General features: G+C 41.1%; 1 protein-coding gene across 6 annotated transcripts in view; it reads left to right on the forward strand.

The window, feature by feature from the left end:
- ralgapa2 (Ral GTPase activating protein catalytic subunit alpha 2) overlaps window positions 1-14239 on the forward strand; it is a 95602-nt gene that overhangs the window by 17290 nt on the left and 64073 nt on the right. For all 6 annotated transcript variants that reach the window (XM_076877821.1, XM_076877820.1, XM_076877818.1 and 3 more), the window contains exons 3-9: window positions 53-102; window positions 8735-8792; window positions 10180-10223; window positions 10358-10538; window positions 10717-10832; window positions 11529-11667; window positions 13635-13843. In XM_076877821.1, the coding sequence (XP_076733936.1) occupies window positions 53-102; window positions 8735-8792; window positions 10180-10223; window positions 10358-10538; window positions 10717-10832; window positions 11529-11667; window positions 13635-13843 (797 nt within the window). The remainder of the gene's footprint in view (window positions 1-52; window positions 103-8734; window positions 8793-10179; window positions 10224-10357; window positions 10539-10716; window positions 10833-11528; window positions 11668-13634; window positions 13844-14239) is intronic.

Here is a 14239-nt window from a genome sequence, read left to right on the forward strand (position 1 = left end):
AGGTAAAATGTTTTAAAAACTTTGTACTAAACGTGTATTCTTTGTGCTTCAGGGAACAAATCTCAAAGGGAGGAGCTGGACTCTATCCTCTTTATTTTTGAAGTAAGTGCTCTGTTGTTTTTTATGTTGATATCTCCAGCTGGTATTTCCAGGTAAACTCGGGGAGTAGAATCACCTGCTACGTCCTGAATTCACTTCATAGAGTCTGTAGATCAATAGCAGGTTGTTCTAAGGCCTCATTGTTACGCTGCCATTCAGTCCACTTATTTTTAAAATCCAGGCGTGCATGCAAATCAGAGGTGTGTTTCATCTCTGCATGCACAGCATGCTGTTGGCTCTCTAGCCCCTCCCTCTGTTTTTGCTGAGCACTTTTATGTTGCACATGCAGGTTAAAGTCCCCTACCTTGTTTTCCCACCTGACTGCAAAGGCAGCTCGAGTTTCCAATACAAACAGTGAGCTCTCCGGTTACATTTGCTCAGGGCAGGGCTGTTAGGATGGCAGCAGATCAAATTGTGGGGCAGTCTGTTTGTCTCTTTTGGTACAGTATGCCTTGCCCTAAATTTTGTCATCACCTGGGAGCAGTATCAGGGGGTTCCTTAAATTACACCAAGTCACAGCTAGGGAAGCGCTGCCAAGGATCCTTAACTGCTATAGTCTGTCTTGAGCGATGGATTACTATGTTGTTGGGGTTTTTTGGGTTTGTTTTTTTTTTGGTTTTTTTTTTTAGTCGGGCATATCAAATGCAAATTGGGCTCAGTGTTTTCGTGTAATCACATTACGTTTTCGGTGCTGTCTGGGTGATGCATCGTGTACTTCATGCATGCTCTGAAATGCTTCCCTATGTGTCTGGCTGCTCATCGTTTTTCCTGCTGGTGTTCTTTCAGTCTGTCAATCTTCTTTAGAATTAACACTTGTGCCGATGCCCCTCTCCTGCAGATCATACCAGAAATTATTTTCTGATCAAAACAGAAAAATGTTATCATTCAGTTCAACATTTCCATTCAGTTCTCTCTATTCTTTACCTAGAAACCCACAGTGTCTGTCTGCACACATCCAGTCATTTGACCTGTAAATAAAGCCTGGATTCATGGCTTCTACATATTTATGGAGTCATCTTTTCAGAGAGAACTAATATTGAAAGCAGCTTAACCCTCATTTTTCCCCTTTTAGCCCCTGCCTGTGACGCTGTGTGCTTTTACCCATGCACTGAGAAGATAAGCTTGCTTTGACTAATGTGGGCAGGACAGATACAGGGTTGCCTTGATCCTGAGCTGTGCTGCACTGTGTGGACATTCTCGTCACACCACATTACATTAAGAATTTTTTCGTCAATGTGATATCAGTGCATGTACTTCGAACATGCATACTTGAAGAAAATGTGTAATATTATGCAACAAAAGATGTGGCAGTGCAGCAGAAAATTAATTAAAACAGTGTTTCGAGGCAATGGCATTTTGCTCCCTCATAAATTATTTCTACAACAAGCACAGTAATGTAATATATTTCTTATGGGAATTTTACATTTATGCCACGTGTGTCATACACCTTCTCTCAGTGCAGGATAATACTTTGTGTAAACGGCCATTGTTAACACAAGTGATGGGAATCGCCCGGCCAAAACATGGCAGCTTTTGTCCAGCAAGTGTCAGAGGATTTTGTAGCGTGGCCTACGAGTGGATAATGGCTGGGACAAAAGCAAGTTTGCAGCACAGTGCTTAGAGTCACACTTTAATGCTGTATGACAGGGTAAGAAGAACAGGACATCTCAACATCACTTCTCATGTTCTTTGTATGAGTTTCCCTGGAGAACCCCGTTTACACTCCTCTCTTCAGGAATGTGAAACGTAGTCCCTCACGCTCTCACCTGTCCCTCACATCTGCCTGATATATACAGTCCACGTCCCCAGTTTGTTTCCTTCGAGCTGGCTATGTGGGGATTACTTTGCTGTCATGATGAGGTATGCAACCCCTTTTTCATGAGTTGCTGTGGGGGAGCATGATCTCCCATGCTGGGCCCGTTTGAGTAATGGCTGTCTAGAGGGGGTAATCTTTTGTTCCTCTGCCTAAACTGTGCTGGTCCACTCCACCCCCCCATCCCACCAGCAGCCATCACTCCCTTCCAGGATTTCTTTGTCTGCTTCCACAGAGGCATCATACCATGGCAGTCTTTATGGGAATGCAACCACATTTCTGAGGATGCAGTCGTGTTCTCAGCATCTTTTATTTTGATATTGATTAAAGATTTTACCCCATAAAAAGCGACATAACATTTATTTATTTTGTTTAACTTTAATAGTTAGTCAATGTTGAATCAAAGGATTGCCTTAGTATGACCACAAGGCTTTGAACTCTCTTGGCAACTGTTTGTGTTTTATGTTAAAACATGTTTTATGTTTTTGAATACGTGTTGCTATGATACATGCTGTTAAAAATAATTCAAACGAAAAGTTTTCAGTGTATAACATCCGCAGAAAAAACTGTGTTTGGCTCCTTTGACCGTGTAGGCCGAGGCTTGAAGTAACGTTAGCAGTTTTTCTAGTCATTCACAGCTTGAGAGAGCGAACACTTAGTTTGATTAGAAGTTCTGAATTTATTGATCGAAATGTGAAAATACTCCACTGCCTAGCCATTAACATCTGCTGCACTTTAATCATTATCTGTTCCTGCAAATGACAAATTCAGTGGAGACTTCCAAGGTGATTGATGGTTAGTTGATTCCTAGGCAGTAACTCCCATACAAATCAGGCACATTAGCAACAAATACACAGAAACAAATGTGATGAAGTCAATGTGATGGTTGTCATAGAACATGGACAGAACATTGAACAGCTGTAAATTCACACAGAAGAAACTATCCTCTGTGTGAGAGTGAAATTGGAAATGGGCAGGTGGGAATCATGAAACCTATGGGCTGTTCAGCTGCAGAAATCTGAGGCAGTTTGTGCACAACCTAAACCTAAAACCTCACCAGTATCACAATCAATGAAAGAGGGTAAACTACTATAGATTTAGTAATCATGCTTTTTTTTTTTTTTTAAATTGCAGTTCATTTGGGTAGTTTAATCAGAATCAGAAATACTTTATTAATCCTGAAGGAAATTATTGGTTACAGCCGGCAGCATGCACACCAACCAATACCAATCCCTGAGGCCAGCAGGGGTTGGTACTGGTTCTTCCTACAGACTGACCAACAAAGAGGCCACGTTCCAGGTATGTTGGAACTTTGATATCAGAATTCATGACATCACACATGAGTTGGCACGTTCCAGAAAAAGCGAGGAAAAACAGGATTTGTTTCTGTTCTTGGCATGCTGGAGTCATTCACGCATCATACGCAGTGCAGCAGTAATACTACTTTTGTGTTTAAAAAAGACATTCGTAGATAGAGCCTGGTCAGTGCTCTGTGTATGGCTTCTTTACTAAGTCACAAATACACAACAGTGGCAGTACAGATTCAAAGGTTTACAGTTTCACAACTGTTTACATTCACTGCCGCCATCTTGGATTGCTAACTCGGGGTTTGTCTGCTCCGAGTCGGGAAATCTGAATTGAGGAGCTGTTTCCCAAAAATTCACTGGGGAAAATGAGTGTTGCGTCAGGGCCAGGCATATAGAGTTTATTGTTGTACTTCAATTAATTAAATCAAATAAATTAATTTGTTTGGAGTGGCCTTTTGCATGCGAACATGTCCACAAAAATCTTATTAGCCTTTATAAAATAAGGTCAAGCAAAACAATACATTCTAATTACAGTTCTGCTGGTAGGCTAGTGGCTGCACACAGATGTAAAATTTAATATAAAACTCCCTTATAGCTCCATCCCTGTGAGCACAATGTGCCTTTCAAAGACACACAATCTGCTGTAGATGCATGGATGTGTCTCCATATCTGTGTTGTACATGGATTCAGACATGAAGGACAAAATTTCTTTTCCTCTTTTTTTTATAAAATAAAAACTTGTGCCAAAAGGATAAACAGGCTTCTCTTTACATTCGGTAAAGATTCATGGTTTTCAATCTCTGTCTTAACCTGTTGGCACCCAGCTGCTGTGGAGAACCACCTGTCTCGTCAGGTGACCTGTGCGTGAGACGCACATTGTTGCTGATTGGCCAAGAGTTATTAACAACCTTTAGCGATCAACAAAGAGCCAAATTTGACACATGTGACAGAGGTTGTGAGGTTGATCAGTGAAGTTAAGTGTGCTTGTTTAGTTCATTACTTTCTGATTTGAGTGCAGAAAGTTAAGGAAGGAGGGCTTCTTTTTTTATTGTCATGTAGTCGTTTTATTCGTGTTTTTGTGATTTTTGTTTTTTGTTTTGTAATGACATGTGTTCATGTCTTTAGTTTTCATTCTTGGTTTGCAAGCTGCAGTCGTAAATTGTTTATTTGCTAATCAGATATCAGCTAATTAGAGCCAAGAGTTGGTGTTTGAGAAAATATTTTTCTACATGTAATTCATTTCTCTTTCTTGCTGCTGCACAGTAGAAGGATACTATAAAGAATGAGTTTTACAGCCAGCGTGAGACCTCTTTCTGTTTTCTGCTGTCACAAGACCAGAACCAGCTTCTCAGGCCTCAGGGGAAGAGTTTGTTTATGCGCCTGTATTACTGGAGATGACTTCTCACTGACAACAGTGGCATTGAACACTGGTGCCGCTGTGGTTATGGAACAGGTTAAGGGACAGCTTTGGGACCCCTGAAACTCCGTGACCTCACCCTGACATGTCAAGTGCCATCTGGACCTGAGTCAGCAGGCTGAATTCCCCTTGTTATCCTCTCTGTCAAGCTGCCCCATCTAGATCTGAGACTTAACTTACTGACTTTTTAATAAACAAAATAAATCTATTTTTGTATAGTTTTTTGTTTTTGGAGATCACAGACTGAGAGAAATCTTTTTTTTATAGGAATAGTATCAGCCAAAATGGCAACACACTAAAACAAGTATCAAGCAGAAAAAAAAAGACTCTGAGAGAAGAGAGATCTCTGAGGTTAAACTGAGATTTATTCATGTCAGCCGTAGCATATGATTTATTTTGACCTGCATGTTTTTAAATGCCCAGGTGTGTAATTAGTAATTAATTACATAGTTTAAGTCTCTATCATGAGCAGCCATCTATAGTTCTGTTCGGCCTTGTGTAATTGCTTCATATTCTTTGTTCCTCTAAACCTCGGCTAACGCTTCTAATAAAAAAAAATGTGCTCAGGGCCATTTAGTTACATGATTTGTTTTACAGTCTAATTCTTCTTGACTGGCAGTTTACCCATTGGACCCTCACTGGTTATGCATAATGCAAATGTACAAAGTGTAGCTTGGGGTTGCACAGGGGAGCAGCAGATGAATCTTGATGATCTGTGCGTTGGTCCAGAATATTACAGATAGGAACATTTTTGTCACTAGTACGTAACCTGATTAAGAAGAGTTTTTAAAACGGACCCTAGAATGCTGTAGCTTGGCTTTGCCAACCAAAGAGGAAGGTGTAGCAGATGGATGAGAAGCTGGTGTTAAGGCGCTGAAGGAGTCTCATGTGCTGTTGCTGCCATCTACTGGCCACAGAGGGGAATTAAAACAGTTTTGTAACACTGTTCCCATATTTTTGGTGTTCTTCTTAAAAACAAAGAATAAAAACAAGTGTTTTGGGCTTAAAGCACCATTTAATTGGAGTTTTGTATATTTTACTTGGTTTAATTTGCATGTTAGTCAAATTTCTGTTCAGTCTTACGTGGCTCACACTGTTGTGGCATAAGCAAAGCAGGTGTGTGTAACTGACGTCTTCTCTCTGTGCTTTTCATCTATAAGTGTTTGTAATCCCAGGGCCCGCTTTTGGTTGATTGAATGCAAGCACTATACATTGCACTTTATTTCCTACACTGCTTACTCTGTGTTATAATTTGAGTTTTGCCTGTTTTGTCTGGTTTTCTCATTATTGCACGTCCTTGACTGCAGTTTAAGGTAGATTAGTTCGTTATGTCTCTAGTGTGTTTGGTCCTTCCTCCATATATGCTATATTCATCTCTATGATTGCCAGAAATCCCAAACAATATGCAAAGTACAACATTTCATCTAAAAGCATTGCATTGTGATTGGTGCTAGAAGCCCTTGTAGACCACATCTGTAAGCAGCATATTCTGTGTCATGTTCAGGCTCTACTGCTGGAAATCTAAGTACGGATCATGTAAATGTGTTAAGGCTGCTGTTGGACCACAATAATGCCCTTATATTTATGCTGGAGTATGGCTGCAGATTAGTGTAACTCCAACAACATCCAGTCCTGCAGATTTTGTATTCGCCTTGTATCAGCCGGTAAATTCTTCATTGTTGCGGCCGCCATTCCAGCTCCACAGGGAGTTTTTCTGAGCTAGCTTCTCCACCTCATTCCCACTCTCCCTTCCTAATGCTCTGTGAAGAGACAGTGTTACTGTGTGCACGCACACACACAAGGCTTAAGCTGGCTACCCTGCTGTGCTACCGACTAGCATAATGTCTCTACTGGCATAAGGAGACAAAATGAAGGTGGCCAGCACAGCCTTTGCGGAGATGTAATAATCCCACTTGGGATCAATACCAAGGTGCAGCCACACGCCTGTACACGCATATTATCGAGTCTGGGGATCAGAAAGAAGTTGAATGGCACAGATAGTCATCCAGCGCCCCCTTAAAGTGATGTATGCCTTTCAGTTTCTCTGCTGTCACTGATAATGACGGGGATTTAGTCTCAGAGGACAAGAAGGGAAAGTTAAAGATAAGGGAAGAAGGAAGTTGTTGACAAACGGAGACACTCAAAGCCTGAGATGACTTGTGGGCCACCACAGCTCTCAGCATAATGCGGCAAAGCACAGGGTAAAGATAAAGCTCATACCATTTGTCAGACCAGTGTTATGTGAGTTTTTTTTATCCTGCCAGTTTCTGTTTCAGTGCTAAGTTTCTTTTCCACTGTTCATATCTGTTACTATAGGAGACTAATATTTGCCATTTCTTTCCTGGCATGCTCACTTTCCTTCTCTCGCCTCTGTTTCGTGCACTCAAGACCAGATGAGCTTTTTATCATGCTGACCACCATCGGTTGTCTGGTTGAGTGGGTCAGAGCTGCATACGTAAAGCAGTAAAGGACAGGCTTGACCTCTGCATTGCAATCATGAAGTCTTTCTGGGTCAGTCATTAGGATTTGATGAGAAGTGAGTCATTGGAGCATTAGTTGCTCGCAATGAACTGACTGTTAACTAGCCGCATGTGCACAGCCGCACACATCTGCAGACTCGGGGCATTTTTTTCATCTTTCCAGAGGGACCCAGTTAACGGGTCGCTGCATTGAGGAATAATGATAGTCTGCTCAAAGGTTAGAGCTCGCTAATTGAGTTGTAAAACTGTTGTTGGTGAGGTGATGAGTGCTGTGTCGGGTCACGGGGTTTCACTGACAGGCTAGGCAAAGTGGAGAGAGAGGGCATTGCTTAAATAAATATATATGTGTGTATATATTAGGGGTGCAACAATACACAAAATTCACGGTTCGGTACGATACTTTGGTGTCACAGTTCGATATTTTTTTCGATTAAAAAAAAAAAGGTTCATGCCTTTTTAATTTGTCATTTATTAAAATTATAAATATATATTTTAACACAAACGTACAGTTTTTAAATGTAATGTTGCTGAAACAACAAAGGGATAAAATAATAAATCTCTGATCGAGAAATCACTCATCTTTGGAAAAGAGTTTGTTACAGAGAAATGTCTCTTTCCAAAACAAAAGCTATACTATACGCTTCTTCTGGGCTATACTCTCAGCAGCATATTAAACATATCAGGTCCCCATAAGGAGAATCATGTGCTAACGGCTGTCTAAATGACTCTGGTAAAGTTTGTAGCATGCGTGCTTGTTGTTTTTGTCTGCTTCCACTAGGATGCTGTCGGCGTATATGTGCAGTCATATTCGTTGTGTTCCCACTAGTGCTGTCAACGGTAATCTCGTTAAAATGACGTTAACGCCACAACACGGCAAACCTCTGTTAACGAGTAACCGCGGATCGCCCCGTGCGTGGGGCTGGATGGCGTCAACACGTTAACAAGCTAACTGCGCTAACGCACTAGTTCCCACCGATTGAGCATTGCGTGGCACATCCGACATACTATTTTACTTTTGTCCATGACGCGCTTACCATCAGGGTCATACGTCACATGAAAACCAAGATAGGTCCAAAGGCCAGATCTGAATGAGGGTGGGGGAGGTTCAATTTCGGGTAGCGTTGAGGCAGTTGCCATGTTGCAACGATCTTAGCTTCTGTCTTGCTAGCTTGCGCTGCGCTCAGTGGATCTGCACTCGACAGTGCAGCCTAGGCGGAGTAGTCGAACGCAGATCCACTGAGCGCTCAACACAGACAGCATCGTCAGAAGAAAAGCTGATAAAATAAATAAAACATTTTGTATTGTTCGATACATATGCATACCGAACTGAAAGCACTGTATCGAGCGGTTCAATATCGATACAAGTATTGTTGCATTGTTGTGTATAAATGTATGTATATGTGTGTTTTGGTCAAAAATGGTTTGACTTGTAAATTCAGCAAAGAATTATTTGTTTTAGAAATCCAGAAAACATAACTGGAATAAATGGGTGTTTTCCCCAATTTGTCATTCATCAGCTAGCTACCAGAATTGTTTGTCACAGCTGACGCAGGTACTGTTCTCTACCACTCTAATCACTCCTCTAAAGCTAATCATGACATGTCCTGTTTTTCATCAGAAAATCCTGCAGAATCTGCCTGAGAAGCTCTACAACAGATGGCAGTTTCACAGTATAGGTATGCACGTAACGTTTTTCCACTTTATCAAACATTTTGCACTTGCTTGAATTGTAACCGTTTTCTTTGTAACAACTGACAGGTAGGTGTACGCTTTGTATTTCTTTACACTTAAGGACAAAAAAATGTCACCAGGACCAAGCCTTAACCTTTAATAATGAGGAGGAAATAATTAGTCTGAGAAGGGGATGTAAATGGGAAATGCAAATTAACACTTCATTTGAAATGCAAATAAGTAATTGAATTATGCATGATTTCAGTCCTGCACAAAAAAGGAAAACCCTTGCAAGAAGCGATAACCCCAATTATAACTGTTTTTCGTCAGCCGTTGGCAGCTAAACAGTCCAGGTTGAGATCACTGTTGCAGATTTGCCTTCCCCCTCCCCAGGCTTGTAATTTTAAATATCAACACTTATCTTTGGGTGGATGTCCCAGACATATTTACCATTTTTGTCCATCTGGATCACAAATCCGCGCAGGTTTAAAGCTTCCTCTTAGCCTTTCTTGCACTCGCATAGAATTTTTTTTTTTCCACACATCAGTTCAGGTGTCACTGGTCAAGATCCAGTGCTGTTATATGTGTACTTCAGCCTGGTTAACTTTTTCTTTCACATAATTTTTAGTGTGCTGTATCCAGAACCGTTACTAATGGAAATACAGCACCTTGCGACATATTCTTTGTGGTGGGTAGAGTAGCTCAAGAATTACATTAATGACTTGGTGGTTTTGGCCTTTTAGTTTGGAGATGCAGGGTCACAGGTACTTCACTCGTACCTTTAAGATGCTGAAGGAAATGTGCACAGCTTTTTGTTATCCTTCTGTCCCCAGCCCACAACCCATGAAAGGATTGCTCTGTGCTTTCGTGTTCAGTATTCTGATGAGAAGACCAGACAAAAGCTCCCTCAGTAAGGGCCTGTTGATCAGGACTTTAAGACACCTGTTCAGCGGTTTGGCTTTTACACTAACAAAACCCGATTCTTAATCTTAATCATCACCTTAAAATCAATATTAGGACCAGTCAAAGTGTTTTCCAGCCCACAACGTCCTCAAAAGAGACTGCTGCCTGTCAAGAGCATGTCCTAAATCACGCACGCACAGACATGCAGAGCTCTTCCTCCCGAGATATTTAGCAATCAGACCGATGTCTCATTTGATTACAGTGGAACCAGATTGGCTTCATAAATGTGTGTCGCTGCCAACTCGTGTTAATTTTCATCAGGAAAATATGAAGCCTTGCCACTCTACCCACTAGTTTGTCAAGACCACCCATCAAGGTCAATTCTTCTGAGTCGAGATGACAGCTTTGTGCGGTTTGTCTCTTTCCTTGTTGTGCAGAAGAAAATTTGAATAGCGGTTTTTGACCGTTGTCACGTTTTCTATCCTCCAGGTTCTATTCTCAAAAAGCTTCTGCACACTGGAAATTCATTCAAAGTAAGTGCCCAATTTGAGCTTTTAAAATCTTGGCACACAAAGATGGACTGAACATATTTTTTTAGTTGAATGGATTGTTAAAATTAGCCTCCTTTTGAATATGCATAAAAATGACCTTTTCTCCCGCTTTCTAGATTCGCTGTGAGGGGATCCGTCTCTTCCTGCTGTGGCTGCAGGCCCTAAGGGACCACTGTGCAGAGGAGCAGTTCCTCATCTTTGCCTGTCTGGTGCCAGGATTCCCCGCTGTGCCCTCCTCCAGAGGGCCGTGCACCCTCGACACCATCATTTACAACCCTTTCTCCAACCCCCCAGATGGTGAGAAAAGAGTAGCACATTACACATTATGTATTCACATTTAAATGACCATAGATTTTATTACATTTGTACATGCTTAGGATTGCCACTGAAATTATGTAAAGTACCCAGTTATAATACTGGGTAGGTTTATTTTCTGTCATTAACTCGGGTCCTTTCTTTCTGTTGATTTGAGCAGCCAAGGTGGTGCCTGAGGAGATCACCCCACTGGTTCCAGCTGTGGCAGGTGAAAAAGCTGCAGATGACCTGACCTGTTATATCCTAGAAATACTGCTTAAGTACATGGTCATCCAGGTAATAACTCACTTTGTCTGACAGCAGCAAGAATAGTAATGTTATCATAACTAACCCTGCCTGCAGGATATTCTTGGATGTGCTTGATGGCTGCTTTACCCCACTTGTTGTTGGGGTTCCTTCTAATACTGTTAGATAAAGTATTTTAGTTGAGTATTTCTTTCATCATGAAAATATCAGCTTTAACCCAGCACGTTTTATGAAGTCAGCAGCTAAACTATTAATTCCTCATGTTCTGTACAGTTAGTTCCTCAGACACAAACATTTTCAGTGACTAGATTAAGTTGTGTTATAAAATTTGCGCAAATGCACTTGCATACTTAAATTAAATGCCTTTTATGTGCAAATGCTTTTTCTGTCTTTAATAGACAGCCGTGTGATGGAAGTGCTCAACAAATGTGAACATACTCTGTTCTGGCTTCATCTTTCATTTGTTTTCATGATTGGGTCTCCTCCATGTATTGTGCCACTGTAAGATAAAAAGTAAATTCAGTTGTTAAGTCTAAAGTTTTTCATCATATTTGGCCTCAGATCTAACAGTTTATGTCTATGTACTTTTTTTTTTTTTTTTTTTTAATCTTAGAGGAACCTTCATGCTATTGTGTTGCAAACAATATACTGTCGCTGTGATGTTGGAAGCATCTCCTCTCTCTGTAGCCTGACCTTGTCTGCCTTATTGTGCTGTCTGTCTGCCAGGCATCCAGTTTAGAATGGAAGAACAAAGAGAACCAGGACACAGGCTTCAGGTTTCTCTTCACCCTGTTCAAGAAGTACTACCTTCCACACTTATTTCCCTCCTTCACCAAGCTCACAAACCTCTACAAGCCTTTATTAGGTAAGCCCACAAACCCAAACTATGCACTGTATATATTACAAACCGGATTCCAAAAAAGTTGGGACACCAAACAAATTGTGAATAAAAACTGAATGCAATGATGTGGAGATGGCAAATGTCAATATTTTATTCAGAATAGAACGTAGATGACAGATCAAAAGTTCAATCCGAGAAAATGTATTATTTGAAAGGAAAAAGATATTGATTCAAAATTTCACGGTGTCAACAAATCCCAAAAAAGTTGGGACAAGTAGCAATAAGAGGCTGGAAAAAGTAAATTTGAGCATAACGAAGAGCTGGAAGACCAATTAACACTAATTACGTTAATTGGCAACACGATTGTGTCTCTCAGAAGCCAAGATGGGTAGAGGATCATCAATTCCCACAATGTTGCGCAGAAAGATAGTGGAGCAATATCAGAAAGGTGTTACCCAGCGAAAAATTGCAAAGACTTTGTAGTTATCATCATCAACTGTGCATAACATCATCCGAAGATCCAGAGAATCTGGGACAATCTCTGTGCGTAAGGGTCAAGGGCGTAAACCCTTACTGGATGCCCGTGATCTCCGGGCCCTTAAACGACACTGCACCACAAACAGGAAAGGAAATCACAGAATGGGCTCAGAAATACTTCCAGAAACCATTGTCAGTGAACACAATCCACTGTGCCATCCACTGTTGCCAGCTGAAACTCTACAGTGCAAAGAAGAAGCCATTTCTAAGCAAGATCCACAAGCTCAGGCGTTTTCACTGGGCCAGGGATCATGTAAAATGGAGTGTGGCAAAATGGAAGACTGTTCTGTGGTCAGACGAGTCACGATTGGAAGTTGTTTTTGGAAATGTGGGACGCCATGTCATCAGGACCAAAGAGGACAAGGACAACCCAAGTTGTTATCAACGCTCAGTTCAGAAGCCTGCATCTCTGATGGTATGGGGTTGCATGGGTGCGTGTGGCATGGGCAGCTTGCATGTCTGGAAAGGCACCATCAATGCAGAAAAATACATTCAGGTTCTAGAACAATATATGCTCCCATCCAGACGTCATCTCTTTCAGGGAAGACCCTTAATTTTTCAACAAGATAATGCCAGACCACATTCGGCATCAATCACAACATCATGGCTGCGTAGGAGAAGGATCCGGGTACTGAAATGGCCAGTCTGCAGTCCAGATCTTTCACCTATAGAGAACATTTGGCGCATCATAAAGAGGAAGGTGTGACAAAGAAGGCCCAAGACGATAATACAGTTAGAGGCCTGTATTAGACAAGAATGGGAGAGCATTCCTATTTCTAAACTTGAGAAACTGGTCTCCTCGGTCCCCAGACGTCTGAGTGTTGTAAGAAGAAGGGGAGATGCCACACAGTGGTGAAAATGGCCTTGTCCCAACTTTTTGGGGATTTGTTGACACCATGACATTTTGAATCACCATATTTTTCCCTTAAAATTATCAGTCTTCTCAGTTTCAACTTTTGTTCCGTGATTTATGTTCTATTCTGAATAAAATATTGACATTTGCCATCCCCACATCGTTGCATTCAGTTTTTATTCACAATTTGTTTAGTGTCCTAACTTTTTTGGAATCCGGTTTGTATGTTTTAGTATGTTTATTTACAAAAGGAGTATTCTCTCAAGTTGCACACAGTGTACATCAGCTACTCTTTCTTTACTTATTACTTTCCCGTAACACAGAAAATAAGATAAGTGTGCAGAAAATAGTTTCCTTAATAAAAACAGTGACGGCTTTACTCGTGAGCAGCAGGTTCATGAAATACAGGAAATGATGAAATCATATCCTGTTTCAAGATTCCATAATCATTTAAATGAACAATTTGATTTAGTGGGAAAAACTCTGACTTCACCACAGCCACTCATTTAATCTTTATTATCTTTGTCTTTTTCTCCCACTGTTTTCCATTTTTAACCGCCCCTCTGCCCTCAACTCTTCATCCACTGTGTTACTCCATCAGACCTCCCCCACCACAGACCAAAACCCTTGTATGTGCCAGTGACACGGAACAATGAGAGCACCTTCTGCACAAGGGATCAGTACCTAGCACCTCGTGTGGCCTTCATCACCTGGCTTGTCACTTTCTTCCTGGAGAAGAAGTACATCAGCACTGCTGCTTCAGCGCAGAGCGCAAAGAACGGCACCGAGGTCATTCCCAAACTCATCCAGGTGAACACACAGTACCCTGTGTTGGTTTCTTCTTTCTCCATTCTGTTATTCCGAGATCTTCTTTATCCTTCAGATGTTTTTGTAGCACACCATCTTTAGCAGTAGTATAAAGACATCTGGGGTTTATGTTTCTGAACAATATTCATGCATTTATTCATTCCTAAATGTTATTTTACCTCTATATAAAACATAGTTGATCAACAGCTTCACAAGCAATACAGCATTCAACCTAAGATTATAGCTGAAATAAAATCGTGATGACGGCGATCAGGAGTCATGGAGGTTTTATTTCAGACTGCAACAGTTCTGTCACTTTCGAGTTAAATCAGTCATGGAGAAAATAAATGGATTTTTATGTGATTTATCCAGAGACAAATGCTGCATACATACTACAGT

This window comes from Maylandia zebra, linkage group LG19 (genome assembly GCF_041146795.1).
Source record: "Maylandia zebra isolate NMK-2024a linkage group LG19, Mzebra_GT3a, whole genome shotgun sequence".
NCBI classification, from domain to species: domain Eukaryota; kingdom Metazoa; phylum Chordata; class Actinopteri; order Cichliformes; family Cichlidae; genus Maylandia; species Maylandia zebra.